At 64.3% G+C, this 13,565-nt stretch overlaps 1 protein-coding gene across 1 annotated transcript in view; it reads right to left on the bottom strand.

The window, feature by feature from the left end:
• Window positions 1-13,565, bottom strand: part of OBSCN (obscurin, cytoskeletal calmodulin and titin-interacting RhoGEF) — a 133,173-nt gene that overhangs the window by 43,859 nt on the left and 75,749 nt on the right. Inside the window, exons 38-49 of the mRNA XM_032397906.1 lie at window positions 13,283-13,565; window positions 12,716-12,982; window positions 11,130-11,396; window positions 10,757-11,029; window positions 9,945-10,217; window positions 9,480-9,676; window positions 9,260-9,335; window positions 3,357-3,629; window positions 2,748-3,023; window positions 2,177-2,464; window positions 1,751-2,068; window positions 553-926 (exon numbers count right to left, since the gene is read on the bottom strand). The exon at window positions 13,283-13,565 is cut by the window's right edge and continues 218 nt beyond it. Of these exons, the coding sequence (XP_032253797.1) occupies window positions 553-926; window positions 1,751-2,068; window positions 2,177-2,464; window positions 2,748-3,023; window positions 3,357-3,629; window positions 9,260-9,335; window positions 9,480-9,676; window positions 9,945-10,217; window positions 10,757-11,029; window positions 11,130-11,396; window positions 12,716-12,982; window positions 13,283-13,565 (3,165 nt within the window). The remainder of the gene's footprint in view (window positions 1-552; window positions 927-1,750; window positions 2,069-2,176; window positions 2,465-2,747; window positions 3,024-3,356; window positions 3,630-9,259; window positions 9,336-9,479; window positions 9,677-9,944; window positions 10,218-10,756; window positions 11,030-11,129; window positions 11,397-12,715; window positions 12,983-13,282) is intronic.

Raw genomic sequence — 13,565 nt, forward strand, 5'->3', positions numbered from 1 at the left:
GTGGATGGTGGATGAGTGGGTGGTGGATGGGTGGATGGAAGGGTGAGTGGTGGATGGGTGGATGGGTGGGCGGGTGGTAGATGAGTAGATGGTAGACGGGTAAGTGAATGGTGGTGGATGGGTGGGATGATGGGTGGTAGATGGATGGATGGTAGATGAGTGGGTGGTGGATGGGTGGATGGATGGGTGAGTGGTGGATGGGTGGATGGGTGGGCGGGTGGTAGATGGGTGGATGGGTGGGTGGGCGGCTGGATGGTGGATGGATCAGTGAGTGAATGGTGGTGGATGGGTGGGTTGATAGGTGGGTAGTAGATGGATGGATGGTGGATGAGTAGGTGGTGGGTGGGTGAATGGTGGATGGTGGATGGATGGGTGAGTGGTGGATGATGCGTGGACGGACAACGGATGGCAGATGGATAGCGAGTGGATGGGTGGCTGTATCAGTGGGTAGCAAACGGACAGACGATGGAGCAATGAGTGGGTGGATGGTGGATGGGTGGTGAAGATCTGAGACATCCAGGCCTCTCCTTGCAGGCCACACTGGACACTCACCTTGCTGACCAGTGGTGAGGTGCTGGGCCGCCCAGCCTTCTTGAGGTAGGTAACCAGGGAAGGAGTGCCTGCCCGGGACTCGTCATCAGAGCTGGTGTGCGAGAGGTCGGCCTCGCCGGAACGTGCCAGCTCATCAGCTGTGGAGTAGTCCTCAGAGAGGTCACGGGCTGCTTCCTCTGGCTCATGCCGCAGGCACTGCGACCGACCGTCCTCCTCGGGCAGCTCACTGATGGAGTCCAGCGTGGGCTCACGGCTCATGCGGCGCTTCCGGGCCAGGGCCTCCCACAGCAGGTGCAGGTCACCCTCCTGGGCTGCCTCAGGGGGGAGACTGGGCTGCGCAGGGGCCTCATCCCCAGATCCTGGGGTCAGCACCACTGAGAAAGACAGGAGACTGGTCAGCAGGTGGGTGGGGGTTGACAAACCCTTAACCCCAGGCTGGCCTAGGCTCTGACTGTGGTTCCCCTCAGTAGACCAGAGAGCTCTGAAGGCCCCCAAAAAACGAGGTTTTAAAGGTTCTGAACTGCCTTGTCAGCCTCAGCTTCCCCTGATGAAGCCAGACCTCAACCTACATCGAGCACCTGCAGAGGAGGAGTGAGCCCAAGGATAGGGCCAGAGTCAGTGCAAGTGCAGGCTCATAGTGTGAGGGGGTGCAGAGAACAGGGGGAAGGGGGTCAGAGCTCGGGGGCTCAGAGTGCAGGGAGGAGGGGGTCAGAGTGGGGAGACTGGTAGTGGGAGGGATTCATAATGTGGGGGGCTCAAGCACAGAGGGGAGAGGGTCAGAACAGGGATGCTCATAATGGGGGGCTCAGAGCACAGAGCATGGGGCACCTTATAGTGTGGGGGCATGAGTTCAGGGGGGAGTGATTCAGAGTGGGGGCTCGCAGGGTGGGGTCCGAGCACAGAGTGGGGGACTCAGAAGGCAGGGGGGAGGAGGCTAAGAGGGCAGGGACCAGAGAACTCAAGGGACCAGCAGTGGTACCAAGAGATGTGTTGGTCAGCGTCCTGCTCGGGGACCAGTGTGATGTGAGCTGCCAGCCGTCCGAAGAAGCCGAGCCACAGGGCCCCACCAGGCCTCAGTCTTGAGACCGGCTCCCCAAGAGGACCCCTGCCTGTCTGCGCTGGAGCAGATGAAGACGAGGGGCCGGCTCACTCCCACACCCCAGGGCTCTCCCGCCTTCGCTGGGTCCCCAGGACGCACCCTGGAAGGAGGCAGCTGCAGAGGAGATGGGGTCCTGGGCGAGGCGGCAGCGGTACTCGCCCTGGTCCTCCGCGGAGAAGCCCCGGATGACCAGTGTCTGCCGCTGAGCCCGGCAGAGAACCTGGAAGCGCCCGCTCGGTTGGATGAGCTCCGTCCCCTTCAGCCAGACGACCTCACCCGCCTCGGCCAGCTCGCACTCCAGACACACGTCCTCGCCGGCAGCCACCTGCCGGCTCTCGGGAGCGGGGCGTGCGGGAGCCGGGAGCGCAGGAGCGGGGGTCGCGGGAGCCGGGGGCGCAGGCTCAGGCTCCTGGGGCTCTGCGGGGAACAACGCCACTTCAGCAAGGCGTGCCCGGGGCCCTCCAGCCTGGGGAGCACTCCGGGCAGACCTCACCCTCACCAACCGTGGGGAGCGCAGCGCCTCACCGAGCCTCACTGTCTGCGGCAGGTGCACCGGCTCCCCAGCCCCCGCCGGGCCCACAGCCGCCACGCGGAAGCGGTACGTCTCCCCGGGGACCAGGCCGTCCACCACGCACTCGGGCCCGGGCACCAGTTCGTGGCACAGCCGCCACTCGCCCGTGGAGGCCGCCTTCAACTCCACCCGATAGCCACAGAGACCGCCGCCGCCGTCGCTTGCAGGGGCCACCCATGACAGCGTCACCGAGCGGCCGCTTCGCGCCACCACCTCAGCGTCCTCTGGGGGGTCCGGGACGCCTGCAGGGAGAGGGGCTGGTCAGTGGAGGCTCCCCGTCGGCGCCCGCGCGCGCCCAGCCTGCCTGCTTGGGGTCTGATCCTGGGGTGCGGAGTGGGCGCCTGGCCGTCCGCCCCCAAGGCCGGTGAGCCACTGCGCTCTGGGCCCAGCCCGTCTGAGAGAGCAGAGGGAGACTGTGTGCCCCGAGCCCACCCGGACGGCGGCCACGGAGAGGCCCCGGCAGCCTCTGGGACGGGAACAGCAGAGCCCTAGCCCCGACCCGCAGCAGGCGGCCGAGCCACCCACCCAACACGGTGAGCCGCGCGGAAGCCACGGCGTCGCGGGCGGCGAAGGTGACCTCGCCAGCGTGGTGCGGCTGGGCAGCGCGCAGCAGCAAGGTGTGGTGGCTGCCGTCCGCGGTGACCATCCAGTCGGGGTCGTCCGGCTGCACGGCGGCCCCGTTGATGTACCAGGTCGCCTCGCCCACCGATACCGCCTCGCTGAGCGTGCAGCCAAAGCTGGCCCGCCCACCGGCTCGCACCGCGGCGTCCTGCGGCGGCTCCAGCACGTCCAGGCGCCAGCCTGCGGGCGGGGGCGGTGCGGTGAGCGCGCGGGCGCAGGGCCGGCCTGGAGGCACAGCTGGGAGACCTCTGAGCCTCCAGGTCCCTCCAGCCCCGCCCCCCGCCCCGGCTGGGAGACCTCTGAGCCTCCAGGTCCCTCCAGCCCCGCCCCCCGCCCCCGGCGGAGGAGACCAGACCGCGGCCCTGCACCTCCGCGGCGCGGGGTCCTGGGGTGGGGGTTGTCTCAGAGACCTGGCCCCACCCTGCGGCCCCAGCCCGCCCCCTCCACACAGCTGTGGTGCGGCAGCGGTGGGAGGGGTCTCAGACACATGCCCCTTCCCCCCCCAGCCCTAACCTCTGACTGTGAGGAACGCGGACGTCACCACGCCCCCAGCCAGGAAGGTCACCCGGCAGGTGTCCTGCACCCGCAGGTTCTTAAGTAGCATCAGGTGCCGCAGGCCGTTCTCCAAGTAGACCACCTCCGCGTTCTCGGAGGTCTGCACGGGCTCGTCGTCCCGCAGCCAGGTGTGGGCGGCCACCTCGGGGCGCGACAGCCGGCACTCGAACAGCGCCTCGCCGCCTTCCAGGGCGTCCACGTTCTCCAGGCCGCGCACCACGCTGTTCTTGGCTGCGGGAAAGGAGGCCGCTCAGGGATCCCTGCGCAGCCGCGTGGGAGAGCCTCCCCGTCATTGCACAGGGCCCGAGGGCTAAACAGAACGCGGCCCAGTGGAGGGCAGCGCACAGTGTCCACGTGGGGCGCCATGGGGGCCTCCTGACGCCCTGCCCACTCCCACATCTTCACTGCTCTGGTGGCCTTCGCTCGTGGCCAGGGAGGTGGGTGCTCCACACCAGACAGGTGAGAAGCCTCCCAGGTGGTCCCGAAGCTGCCTGACGCACAGCCAGGCTCAAAGCCCCGCCCTCCCCCACACTAGGCTGCGCATGGGGCTCTGGAAATGCCCCCCCTTTCTTCGCATCCCCCGGCCAGAGCTATCAGCCATGCTGAGCTGCTCCCCTCACTCCCCAGACCAGACAGACCTCTGCCCTAAATCCCCACCCCTCTCGTTCTCTCGTGCACACACGACACCAGTCTTAATAAGTGCACACGTGTTTGTGTGTGTGTGAGCCACGAGCTCAGGACTGGGCATGCCTGGCCCCAACTCCAGCCCAGCGCCTGGCTGCACTGCTTGCCCCCTGCCACGGCCCATTCCCACGACACACCACCTGTTGGGCAGGTGATGCCCGTAGGAACAGTCTGAGTGGGCTTCCAGGAGGAGGAGGAACCTCAGAATGGGCATGACTGAGCTGGGCAGGAGCAGCAACAAGAAGGGACACCAGGATGGGAAGGAAGGAGGGGTTCATGAGGGGCAGCGGGGGCTTGGCCAGCAGAGTAAGGGATGCAAGGCGCCAGGTAAGGTCCTGGGAGGGGGGTGCATGTCAGGCCGGAAAGGAGCGCCAGGTGAGCCAGGGCTGGCCTGGATGCTGGGAAGGGTGTGACCTTGACTCACATGACTTCAGACACCGACCTGAGGGCTGGGGGGTGGGGGCAGCTAGGCGCACGGCCCCAACTGCTCTCTGGGGTACACACCCAAACGAAACCTGTTCACAGCCCTCGTGCTCAATCCCAGCTTGCCCACAGAGTCCACGTGCCCTGTGGGCAAGGGTGCCCACTCTGGACAAGGAGTCCCAGGGAGGGAAAGGGGCAGAGCAGAGTACCCAGAGGACCTGTCCATGTCCTTCTTCTGGTCACCTTCCCAGCCCTGGGCTGCTCGCCCCACAGACCAGACATCCCCACAGCCCGGCCCCTTTCCTCCCCACATCAGAATCAGCGGCACCAGTGGGGGCTTAGAAGTGCATCCCCATCTCCAGCTATCAGCTATCACCCCTGCCTTCAGCCCCCACAGCGATGGCCCCTGCACAGAGGGCTTGCTGTCTGTTCGGAGCTGTGCCCCCAGCGACCAAAAACACAGCGTTTTAACAACTCAGTTCTTTCAAGAGTGAAGCAGTGGGCGCACCACGTGGCAGATGGCCCCCTGACCACTGCCTGCAGCCTCCAGCTCACTCACCACGGGGAGGGGTTCAGATTTTCCTAAATAGAACGTGGCAGCAGCCAAGAGATGCCCCCCCGACAGAGGCTGCCGTCCACCGCCCCCCACCCCTCGTTCCCAGAGTGTCCTTGCCCTGCCACAGATGGGGACACAGGGCTCGAGAGCCCACTGGGCGGCCGACCTGGACAGGAGCGTAGCTAAGATCCCAGGACTCGAGGAGCTCAGCCCAGCACCCCATCCTGTCCTGCCAGGCTGCTCTGGGAGCAGAGGGGGTCTGCCCGCCGGACCCTGTCTTTGTGGCAGGGTCACATGGTCACAGGGCGCTGGCTGTCCCCACCTGCCTCTGCACCACGAAGGACGGTCCCAGCCAGGCCAGAGCCGGGCAGGCCTCACCTTGCACATGCAGCAGGGCCACCACGCGGGTGCCTGCAGCCTCGCAAGAATAGATGCCACTGTCGCAAGGCAAGGCCGGCCGGAAGGATAGCCTGGCCACGGTCCAGTCCTGCTCTATGATGACACGGCGCCCGTCGGCCCGCACCTCCTGCTCGTCCATCTTCCACGTGGCCTGCACCGGCCGCGAGTACTGGCAGAGGAGCTCGGCCCGGCCGCCCTCCTCCACCACCAGGTCCTGCATGGCACTGACCACCTCCACCGTGGGATCTGTCGGCCGACACCCCGGTCACGCGTCAGCTGGGGCCGCGCGGCTGCACCCCACCCGCCCTCTGGTCTCAGCGGCTCAGCAACAAGCAAGCGCGGGGCTGTGGCGGGAGGGGCACCTGTCCCGGCGGCCTGGGGCCCTCTTCGCAGGGCAAGCCTTGCCCCCCACACCACCACCCGCGGAGGACGGCACTGTCGGCTCGGCCTCGTCGGGGCTAGGCCCTTCCTCACCCATCTTGTCCCCTAAGCCCCTGCCTCCCTCCCCACCCCCTGGTCCAGGGCATACTTTGCCTCAGCAGGGACATGACACCTGTCCTCAAAGCCCCCAGGCCTCTGCTGGGCACGTGGCACCCCCAGCCCAGCTTGTCCCTTCTCCAGGGGCCTCGCCGACCTCCTTGGGGTCCCCACCCCATCTTGGCCTGCTGACATCCTACTCAACAAATGGGTCGCCCCTGGGATGCGGGTGAATGTCCACGTTAATTCTGCAGAAGCACAGACGAGGACCAGGGTGCCAGGCGAAGCCTTGCTGCCCAGCCGTCCCAGAGGTGCCTGACACCCCCACCGGTGTCCCTCCCCAAAGGCTAGCTCTCTCCCAGAAGGGCACAAGACCTCAGCTGAGCCCGCAGCAAGGGAAGCAGCTGCGGGCAGGGACAGTGCCGCCTCGGCCAGCTCCAGGAAGGGGGCTCTCGCCTCCTGGCTGCCCTCAGGTGCTCCACAGCGTGGTGGCCCAGGCAGGAAGCAGGGCGTGGCCCTACAAGTGGGTGGGGGCGGTGGGCTTGCAGCTTCACCACTCTCTTCCACAAATCAGGATAGCAGACCTCCCACTGTGCCTGCCCCGTCCACCCGCCACCCGGGGAGCCCGCAGCAAGCATGCTGAGTCAGCAGGTGCAGAAGCGCCAGCCCGGGGCAGGTCCCATCGGCCAATACCTTTGACCAACAACTTGGCCGTGGAGACCAGGGGCCCTGCGCGGTAGGTGATGGTGCCTGAGTCAGCAACCCCCAGGCCCGAGAGTGTGAGGGAGTGGAGGGTCCCGCCGCGCACGGAGATGGCGCTCTGGGGGCCATCCTGCAGCAGGGTGCCATCCAGCCACCAGCGGGCCTCCGGCCCACCCGCGCGGGACACCTCACAGGAGAACGTGGCCACCTCCCCCGCAAAGACGTCCACGTTCTGCAAGCCACGTACCAGGCATGGTGCCGCCTCTGCACAAGAGGGCAAAAGGAAGGGCACTGGGCACCCTGGGTCTGTGGGGCCGGCCTGGGGTCTGAGTCTACAGATCCACCCAGGCCAGCTGGCCCGCCTTGCTTGCAGAATGAGATACAGAGACCACCCATGGCAAGCCCGTGGAGGGCCAGCTCAGCACCCCTGCACCCGACACCCCCATTGGAATACGTCCACTTGCACCAAAAGAGACTGATGACCTGCCTCCATGCCCTTTTCAGAAGGCACAACACACAGTCTTCAAGCCCCAAAACTGTGATCTTTGTGGGGTGGGTGTGGGGTGAGGAGGAGAAGCCATGGGACCCAACGCTCTGATACGGTGTGGGATCTCCCTTGGGAGGTAAGCCCTCCATTCCTGGAGGTGTGGAAGCAGGTGTCTCTCCCATCCCCAGAATTCCATTTGTGCAGATGTGCCCTCAGGTCCCTCCAGCCCTAAGATTCCCGGGCCCTAACGCCACATGTCACACAGGCGGGCCTGAACCCAGGCCCTTCCCATTGCTCTGTACCCCTGTACCCACCATGGCTGGCCCTTCCCCCAGAAGGCCCTCCATGCCCTTCCCGGGGGTGCACCATTGACGCCCTAGCCCCACCTGCCTGTCCACCCTCTCCCAAAAGTGCACACTTGACTGCATCCCCACCCTACCCCATTAGCTCCGCATTCCCATCTCCAGCAGAGTTCCCGAGTTCATCCATATGCCACCTAACAGGACACCCATTCGCACACCCCCATGCTCACAGCCCTCCCCACAAAGCCATGGCCAGGTATGTGTACATGAGACAGCACACGCCAACTAGGGACACCGGGCCAAGAGGGGCCAAGATACACAGCCCTCGGTAGAGCCTGCAAGGCCCAACCCAGTCCCGTGCTGCCCCCTCACAGATGCCCACCCTGATAAACACACGGCCCTTACTGGACCCATTTTGTTCAGGACAACCAGGATCCTACCCCTCTCCCATCACTCAACTTGAGGGCACTGCACTCTGGAGCCTTACCCAGCCCCACAGTTCACAGAGCTGACTCTGTCCACCTTCTGAAGATTTGGTGGAGGAGGAGAGGGGACCTGAGATTCAGGACACACTCTGTCTCTATGTCTCTATGTCTCTATGTCCAACTCCAATAGCAGACTGGGAACTCCCTGAGGGCAAAGCTGCATCTGTCCCCTCTCTAAGTAGATGGTAAGATAGATGGTGGGTGGATGGATGGACACATGGATGGATGGTGGGTGGACAGATGTATGGCAAGTGAACAGATGGATGGATGGATGGATGGATGGTGGATAGATGGTGGATGGATGGAGTGGACGGATGGCAAGTGAACAGATGCGTGGATGGATAGATGGTGGATGGTGGATGGACACACGGATGGATGGTGGATGGATGAGCAGTAGATGGATGGATGAATGGTGAACAGATAGATGGTGGATTGATGGATGGTGAATGAGCAGATGGATGGATGACTGGTGGATGGATGAGCAGTAGATGGATAGATGAATGTGAATGGATAGATAGTAAATGGGTGGACGAGCAGAGGGATGGATGGATGGATGAGTGGATGGATGATGGATAAATAGATGGATGGTAAATGAACAAATGGATAGATGGATGGTGGGTGGATGAATGGTAGATGGGTACATGGTGGATAAAGGGATGAACAGATAATAAGTAGATACACAGAAAGATGGGTGATGGATGGATGAATGGATGGATGTACACAGAATGATGGATGTGGATGAGTGGTGAGATGCATGGGATCAGCTTGAAAACCAGGAGTAGGACAGAACAGGAGATGCTCTCAGGGTAAGGCACTCAGAGATGACCAGCTCTGGGGACAAAGTATAAACCAGGTTGAAAGTCTTCAGATCCTGCCTACAGGCCTGGAGACTCGTATGCTCTTGTCTAAACCTACACGCATCATAGTTGTGCTGCTGTGTCAGCACTTGGGCGTCTGCTGGATGCACAGCTGTGCGTCAGTGTAGACATGAGCACAGGGACTGGTGTCACAAGAGCAGTCATATGGAGGGTGGACAAAGGCCCTGCCTCCACCGCAGGGCCCAGGCCCACAGCAGCCAGCCTCCCCACCTCCCTCCTGTGAACAGCACTCATCCCATACTGGGATCCCACACACACCAGAACGTCTCAAGCTGACCTGCACTGGTCCATCTCGTTGGGCTTTCTGGTCTGTGGCTTTAGCCACCAAGCAGTGGAAATGCGCCAACCCAAGGCAAGATCGCCTCTGGAAGGCTTGGGTTTCTGGTCACACCACACCCAAATACCTCCCTGAGTAGGGAAATACAGACACCCACAGGCAAGGCGCTGGTTAGGGGAGGGGGCTCCCACCTGTGACCTTTAACTGGGCCTCCGAGCTACACGAGCCCACTTGGAAACTGATGGTTCCAGCATCCTCCAGGGTCACCTGAAGGAGAGAGGGGGTCTCAGCCTGGCAGCCCTGCTCCCACCATCTCTGCAGGCCCCCAGCCCAGTGTGGCTGGAGTTGGGACCTTCCCTCACCCGCACCCCTGGGAGCACTGTGGCTGGGGGCAGGTCCCAGGGAGCCCACCTTGTGCAGGGTGAGGAGGTGGAGCGTGCCGTGCTCCACAGTGATGTCGTTCATCTCATTGGCCTGCAGGGGCACCCCTCCCAGGGCCCAGCGGGCCCCCTGGCCAGAGGCCCTGGACAGCTGGCACCGGAAGTGGGCGTCCTGGCCCTCGCTGAGCTGCAGGTCCTGCAGGGGCTCCACAATGGTCACCTCAGGGACTGCACAGAGGGAGACGCAGCGTCGGCCTCCAGGTCAGGAGTGTGTCCCAGACCCCAGGGTCTGCCCCAGCACCCCACCCCAATTCCTGAGGACAAGCATGGGAGGCCCCACTCCATCATATCTTGGCCATCCCAGAATCGCCCACTCCCAGGGCCACCTCCCCACCAGCTCCCCACCCCCGAAGGCAGGGATCCAGGGATCTGTGTCTGGCCCACAGAGGGCCCGGACCTTCCAGCCGAGGGCAGTTAGCCTGCCCGGCCCCACTACCTTGGACAGTGAGCTGCGCAGAGGACGTGTGGACGCCCACGTGGAAGGAGACGGTGCCTGCATCCTCGGGTGTCACGCCCTTCAGCCGGAGTGTGTGGGTGCGGCCGCCCCGCACGGACACCTCCGTCACCTCGTTGCTCTGCAAGGGCAGGCCCTGGAGGCGCCACTCCACCTCCGCAACCCCATCCCGTGACACCTCGCAAGTGAACTCCACGTCCCCGTCGACCTGCGCCTCGGCATCCACCAGCTCCCGCACAATGGTCACCTCCGGCTCTGGGGTGTAGGTGAGAGATCCCTTTACCAGCCAGGCCAACCTCCCACTCCTCCTCCTCCAGGAAGCCTTCCTGAACACCCTCACAGTCTTCTCTTGCCCCAGCCTCTGTGTGCCCCACCCATTTGCCACCACGACACCCGACTCCTAGGGGCACAGACTGGGCTGGGGGCACCTCTGTTTGGAAGGAACGTGAGCACTTGTGGGGTGCTGGGCTGCCTCTGTCCATCCCCACCCTGCGGCCAGCCCTGCCCTGGCCAGGACAGCCGGGAGGCAAGCCCTTTAAGGCAGGCCAGGGCTCCTGAAGGCCGGGGGTGGGACGCAGGGCAGTGCTGGGGGTTGCAGCGTGTTTCCCACTGTGAACACTCCTCTCTAGGAGCACCTGCACCAGCGTGGAGCGGAAAGGAGAAGACAGAGCCTATGACCCCAGGGCCCTCAGAACAACGCCCAGACAAGGGCTTGGCCTTAATGGGAGCTGGGCCAGGCCAGGTGCACCCCCAGGGCAGCCACCGGGGGAGAGGGTGTGGCAGGAAGGGCTCACCTTTGACCATGACAGAGGCCACGGTTTTCTGACCACCGGCCACGCAGACGTACTCGCCCGTGTCCTTGGCCTCCAGCCCGTGGATCAGCAGCTCACATGTGGTCCCCAGGCGCCGTATCTCGTATTTGGGGCTCCCGTGCAGCTCCACACCCTCCTTGAGCCACTGCACTGGGACACCGGTCTCTGCCTCACTCAGCTGGCAGCGAAGCTGGGCCACACCGCCTGCCTCCTGCTCCGTGCTCCGCAGCTCCTCCTGGAATGTGGGCCTGGGGGCTGGGGGGCCAGGGAGGGGCACTTAGGGTCGCCGAGCAGGGCGCCGGCCGCTGGGGGACGGAGGGCCCCATGGAGGGCAAGGGGCTGCTGGGCCGCTCACCTCGGACAGAGAGGCTAGCAGTGCTCTGCGTGTGGCCCGTGTCACAGGTGTAGTGGCCGGCGTCCTCCTGCTCTGCGCCACGCACCAGCAGCTCGGCGGTCCTTCCCTCCTGCACCATCTGGTACTTGGCGCAGGGGAAGAGCTGCAGGGAACCCTTGCGCCACTCGACGCTGGCGCCCTCCCGGCTCAGCTCGCAGTGCAGGCGCGCGGTGGCTCCCTCGTCCACCTCCTGGGCCTGCAGCTCCCTGAGGAACCGCGCAGGTGCAGCTATGGGGAAGCGGGAGAGCATGAGGGCAGGGGCAGGAACAGTTAGGGGGCACAGGGGGCGACAGCAGGGGCGCAGCTATCGGGGGCAGGGACACCAGGGGGTGCAACCATGTGGGTCGGGGAGACAGTGGGGGCTGGACCCGGGGTGCCTAGAGGGGTGCAGGGGAGAACCGCCAGACAGCAGCTATAAAATAGGGGAGGCACTGCAGGCACTCAGCTGAGGGTTTGGGGGCGATGGGACTAAGGGCTGGGGCACAGCTACAGAGTGGGAGGGGCCAGCAGCTAAGCGTCTGCGGGTGGGAACCACCGGGGCGTGGCTATGGGCATGCAGGGGCGTGACTACTGGGTGCAGTGGGGCACCTCAGGGGCGTGGCTACTGGGTGCAGGGGCGTGGCTACTGGGTGCAGAGGGGAACTGCAGGGGCGTAGCTACGGGTGCACGGGCGTGGCTACTGGGTGCAGTGGGGCACCTCAGGGGCGTGGCTACGGGTGCAGGGGCGTGGTTGCTGGGTGCAGTGGAGAACCTCAGGGGCGTGGCTACGGGTGCAGTGGGGCACCTCAGGGGCGTGGCTACGGGTGCAGGGGCGTGACTACTGGGTGCAGTGAGGAACCTCAGGGGCATGTCTACACAGTGCAATGGGGCACCTCAGGGGCGTGGCTACTGGGGTACAGAGGGGAACTGCAGGGGCATGGCTGTGGATGCAGGGGCGTGGCTACTGGGTGCAGAGGGGAACAGCAGGGGTATGGCTATGGATCGGGGGTGTGACAACTGGGTGCAGTGAGGCACCTCGGGGGCATGATTATGGGTGCAGGGGCATGGCTACTGGGTGCAGAGGAGAACCGCAGGGGCGTGGCTATGGGTGCAGGGGCGTGGTTACTGGGTGCAGTGGGGAACCTCACGGGCGTGGCTACACGGTGCAGAGGAGAACTGCAGGGGTTTCAAGTGGGAGCTTCAGGGGCACAGCTACAGGACTGGGGTCAGTCCTGCAGGGGAGCGACTACGGGTGCAGAGGGGAACTACAGGGACAAAGCTACGGAGTGCAGGAGGGGAACTGCAGGGGTGTGGCCATGTGGTGTAGGGGTGAACCACAGGGGCATGACGGTGGAGGGAACCACAGGGGTGTGGCTGTGAGGGCTGGGGGTCACCTCAGCGTCTCAGTTACCAGGCTGGGAATAGTGAGAGCTGAGCCTCCTGCCAGGCCTGACATGCCCACAGAGCCTAGGTCCCCCTTGGGATGCCCAGTGTGGCGCTGTAGCCCTGCGGCACAGCCCAAAGCACAGGAGACCCGCACGTGCGACAGGTCTTGCCTTGGGGCCCACCTGTAATGGTGAGGGTGGCACTGGTGGCCTGGGGTCCACAGGCACATGTGTATTCTCCCGAGTCCTCCCGGCGCAGGTCCCGCAGGACAAGCTCCACCGTGGGGCCCCGCTGCCGAGGCTCCCTGCGCCCATCAGCCTGCAACTCCAGGCCGCCCTTGCTCCAGACCACGGTGGCATTGGGCTGGGACAGCTCACACCGCAGCGTGACTGAGGTGCCCTCCTCAGCCTGCAGGCTCTGGAGCGGCTCCCTGAATACCACCTGTGGGGCTGAAGGGTAGGCACAGGATCAGCTTCCCAATGGGCATCCCAACAGACAGCGGGACACACCGAAGATGGAAAAGCTGGGCAGATTGGGGTGAGGTGGGAGAGGGACATGAGGTGGGAATTGTCCCTACCACCAGGACGGGCCCCGTGAGGTCATGAGGATGGAGGTCAGTAACTAAAGACACTGGACAGGCGAGCAGACAGGACAGAGTAGGGCAGGGCCTCTGAGAGCCAGTGAAGATGCAAGACACAGAGACAAGGACAGGAACCCATGCACTCCATGTGGCCACACACAGTCTTTACCCCTGACTGTCAGCGTGGCCGATGTCCTCTCCTGCCCGCACACACAAGAATACTCCCCGGCATCCGCCATGTCCAGGCCATGGATCTCCAGCTCACACACGGCCCCGTCCTGCTTCAGGCTGACTCTGTCCCCAGCTCTGAGGGTCTCAGACCCCTTCCTCCACTCCACAGGGGCCGCCTTGCTCAGCTCACAGTGCAGCGTGGCCGTGGCCCCTTCCGTGGCCTCCTCACTCCTTAGACTTTTTGTGAACTTGGCAGGCAGGGCTGGGGAGAGCCAAGGATC

The sequence above is a fragment of the Phoca vitulina genome, unplaced genomic scaffold (assembly GCF_004348235.1).
Source record: "Phoca vitulina isolate PV1807 unplaced genomic scaffold, GSC_HSeal_1.0 scaffold106, whole genome shotgun sequence".
In the NCBI taxonomy this organism is placed as follows: Eukaryota; Metazoa; Chordata; class Mammalia; order Carnivora; family Phocidae; genus Phoca; species Phoca vitulina.